Source organism: Atta cephalotes (assembly GCF_000143395.1).
Source record: "Atta cephalotes unplaced genomic scaffold scaffold00019, whole genome shotgun sequence".
Taxonomy (NCBI): domain Eukaryota; kingdom Metazoa; phylum Arthropoda; class Insecta; order Hymenoptera; family Formicidae; genus Atta; species Atta cephalotes.
The window spans coordinates 4,255,551-4,259,679 of NW_012130083.1; the positions used below are offsets into that span (position 1 = coordinate 4,255,551).

The window sequence follows — 4,129 nt, forward strand, 5'->3', positions numbered from 1 at the left end:
CTTCTCTCTCCTCTCTCTCTCTCTCTCTCTCTCTCTCTCTCTCGTAGTAAATTTCACCGCGACCGAAAGAGGATTAATACCAAAAAATCATCGCTCGCCCGGGCGCGAAAATATTGGCGAAATCAAATATCAAACTGTATTTTTCTCGATTCGCCAAGTAGTTCGAGAATTTTTCAACGAGTGTGAAACCTTAATCGCCTATTCGTTTCGCCGCATCGCATCGGTTAATGCGGGAACGCTGTTACGACGCGCGGGACCGTTTAATCGACGCCCGAGCTAACTGCGCACATCGATATTCATCCTGGAATGGAAAAAAAAAAGAAAAATGGAAGAGGCGGGTGGGAGTTTCAACCGCGGCTGATCGATTCTCCTTTCTCGTGCGAGCCTTTTACCGAACGATCGATCGATCGGTAGGACCGATCTCGCAGGACACTCGAGAGACCTGAGAGGCGGAGAGCGCGAACGGCGGTGCCCTCGAGCGCTCTCCAGGCTTTTTTCCTCTTCGGAGCGCTTTTAATAAACGCGCGCGCCGCAACCAGCGGACGCTTTATGTTATCGAAGAAGAAGAGAAACGCGGAGAAATAGAGAGGCCGAGAGTGAGTGAGGGAGAGAGAAAGAGAGTGGAAAGAGAACGAATACCGAGTGGTCGATGAAAGCGGAAGGGAGTGCTTTTGACGACGAGCTTTTTACGGCCCTGTGTTCCGGTGTTCAGGCTTTTACGTCCATTCCACGCTTCCTCCTCCTTCGTCACCATCTCCACCTCCCATCCGCTCCGCGTCACTCTGTTTCTCTCTTCCTCTTTTTCTTTTTCTCCCACGCGGTATCGCACTAATTTCCTCTTTCGCTCTCGTAGTCCTCCACCTCCGCTCGTCCAATAATACATCGCACGTAAGCGGCGATCTAATCCCTTTTATGAGGTGAAATTTTACACGCCCGACAGTACCAGCGATGTGCCAATCTTCTTCATTCACAACGAATAATGAAGAAGAGATATACTAGATATTCGATGTGATACTCACATGCCTCTCCTCAGCCGGATTGAGACCTGTAACAAAGAATAAAAAATTTCGTGTGAATTACATGTGAAAATCGTGATATTATTAAGATGTTATTGTAAGATGACAGCGACTGTGTTCTCGTCGAGATAAATCTGTTTCAGAAATCACTCTCGACAGATCTACCCACCGACAGAACGAATGCTATGAATGTTTTTTTTATTATTATTACAGCGTCGAAGGGAATAGAAGTCGGCGGTATGTCGACGGAATCTTTTCCGCGGGAAGAAGCAGATAAAGGAGAAAGAAGGAAGAGACACGCGAGACTAGCTAGACTTCTCAAGGATTTCCGAGACGACAAGTGAGCAGGGAGTGAGAGAGATCGAGAAAAAGAAAAGCCGCGGCTGGAACAGGGAGAGGAGAAAATCCAGACGGAAAAGCTTTGTCCCCGAGAAGCCGAGTTCATAGTTTGCCCTCACTCGATTTCCCCAGCCTCCTCCTCCTCCTCCTCCTCCTCCTCCTCCTTCTCCTCCTCTTCTCCGTACCCCGCGCCAGTTGGTACACTTTGGTCTCGTAGGAAATATCTTAACGATATCTTTTTCCTACCGTTACCCGTCCTACTACGAAGTAAGAATTACACGAACCGTTTATGTTCTTGGTGCACCGGGACCACCATAAATTGCCTCTTTTCTCTCTCGCAACATTAACCACCACGGAAATAAAATATTTTTATTGACGCCGCGAGAGACAGAGCTTCGATATACAAACGATAGCGAGACATTTTCCCCAATAATAAAGTTGCAACGATAAAACGCGTTTTCGTCGCTCATTGAAGCCTTAATTTCTAACTTCCCATTTGGAGCTTTCATTTGAATGTTCTCGAGTATCATCGACCATCTACATTGAGGCGAAGGAGTGATTTTATTATTATAGTCTCTATAGTCCGTCAAATAATAACGGGAATGATGGTCGGGGAAAACCTTATTGGGTCGAAAGACCTTTCTCGTATTTTTCCGAGCTACCACCTAGTCTACTGGTAGTCGACGTAAAATGTGAAGAGAAAGCCGAGAGTCAGGTCGTTTCAGGGGTTAAAATCCTGGATACACGTTCACATCGTTATCGAGCAGACGCGTGCAAAGCGGAGCAGTTTCAGAAGATGGAAGGAGCAAGAGGTATCTTCTTTCTCCACGCGCCAGTATAGAGCTCGCTAATGCCCGTCATCCCCCTTTTATCCTTCCTTCTATCCGGCCAGAGAAAACTCTTTTCTCCTCCCTCACTCGACTACTCCCGCGCTCGTAAACGGACGCGGAAGAGCGCGCATAATTTTCTACTAAAGCGCGAAGAGGTCGTCGAGTGTTTCCGAGAGACGTTTTAAGGACCCGCGTGCTCGCATCTCCTCTCTCATCTTAGGATAAGTTCACTAAAAGTACCGAGGACAAGCTCGCTCGTTACTCGGCAAATTATCAGATAAAGAGTGGCACCTTATCGAGTATTCGAATTATTCAACGAAAATCCGCTTCGTATTAAAATCATACCACTTCTACTCGAGGAGCGATGCGGAGATATAAATTTAAGAGTAAATCGAGCGAAGATCAATGCCGCTATTATCAACGCCAACACAGTCGACATTGGTTTCTAATCGAGCATAAAGACTGCAGCTCGTTGCGGAGTGAATAAAAAGGAAATCGTGGCGTCACACAGACAGCTGGTAGCAGATATTACGGCGGATATGTCCGAGGATACAGTCGTTTTAGGAGGAAACGCGAAAAACCGCCGAAGGGAAGAACAAAACGAGAACGAGACTGCCGTGCGCTGGTAGAAACAATTCGCCCCGGGCAATGTTCCGGAAAGAAGGGAAGAAGTTTCAGTTGTCACGACAGAAATACTGGGCCGTTATACGTTTCTCGGTTCGCAGCGGAATCTCTTTTCAAAAGAGTGTCTGCGATCGTTGACAATGTAGACTGCAGTAGATCTGTTCTTTTTGACTGCGCTTTTTCACGCCTCCTTTGCTGCGAGCAAAGCGAACGTGTGATCACGCTTCGGCGAAAGAAAGAGGACAAAGAATTCGTGTTATATGGGGCATAGTTAGAAAAAATACATACGAAATAATATTATATGTAATGTGTCATCGGATAAGATAAATGTCCCAGTGACCGGACATATACCTATGTCCAGATATTTACACAAAACTTTATATTTATTTATTTATACTTGTTTATATTATTATTAATTTTATATTAATTTATTATTTATATTTATTTATATTATTATTATTAATCTCAAATGCTTTTTTGAATATATATTATTATAATTTAACTGTAATCTTTAAATAGAATTAAATTATAATATTGTAATAAAAAAAGCATTTGAAATTAATAATGATACATTTTGTGTAAGCATTCAAACATGTCTGGTCACTGGGACATTTATCTTATTCACGTCAAATAGGGACAATTTAGCAATTCACGGTATTAATAAAATTTCTAAGATAGCCGAAGGCATTTCCGTGGAAGTGATTGCTCCAAGATCGACGGATATCCCATTATGAGCCCATTGATCGGAAAACGCAAAACAACGCGCAAAGCAAACCAGCCGGAGGCTATATATCCGGCCTGAGTAACATAGTTGAGTGCAAGTCGAGGGAAAGGATAGACAGGGTCAGAGTGGAGGCCATCAGGGAATAGAGACAGCGAGTAAGGGCGTCAGACGTGGAAAGGGGGAGGGGAAGGGTTGTGGAAGTACACTCGTGTCGAGAGGAAATTTCTGAGTGCTCTCTCGAGAGATGGTTGTGGCTAGAACGAGACACATCGAGCGAAAGATCGAAGGAAAGCTAGGAAACTCGCGAGAATAAGGACAAGAGAGGAGAGAAACGAAAGATGGAAGAGAGAAGTTTGAAGGAGTACCAACGCGTCTTCGTCAGCGGTACGTGAGGCCCCCAAGAGCGCGAACCAAGATCAGCAGTCGCGTGACGTGCCAACGAGAAAGATAGATGTAGGAGAGGTGAAGAAAATACGAGAGAGAGAGAGAGAGAGAGAGGGAGGGGAGGAGTAACCTAAACCGAGAGGTATTCGTACGGAGGTACAAAGTAGTACGGAGTACGTTCGAGGACGTCTTTCGTTACGGGTTTAACGGTT

The 4,129-nt window shown here is 45.0% G+C and overlaps 1 protein-coding gene across 1 annotated transcript in view; it reads right to left on the reverse strand.

Annotated features, from left to right (window-relative positions):
• Positions 1–4,129, reverse strand: part of LOC105619186 (protein groucho-1-like) — a 66,684-nt gene that overhangs the window by 31,418 nt on the left and 31,137 nt on the right. The window contains exons 5-6 of the mRNA XM_012200713.1: positions 2,531–2,630; positions 1,020–1,045 (exon numbers count right to left, since the gene is read on the reverse strand). Coding sequence (XP_012056103.1) covers positions 1,020–1,045; positions 2,531–2,630 — 126 coding nt within the window. The remainder of the gene's footprint in view (positions 1–1,019; positions 1,046–2,530; positions 2,631–4,129) is intronic.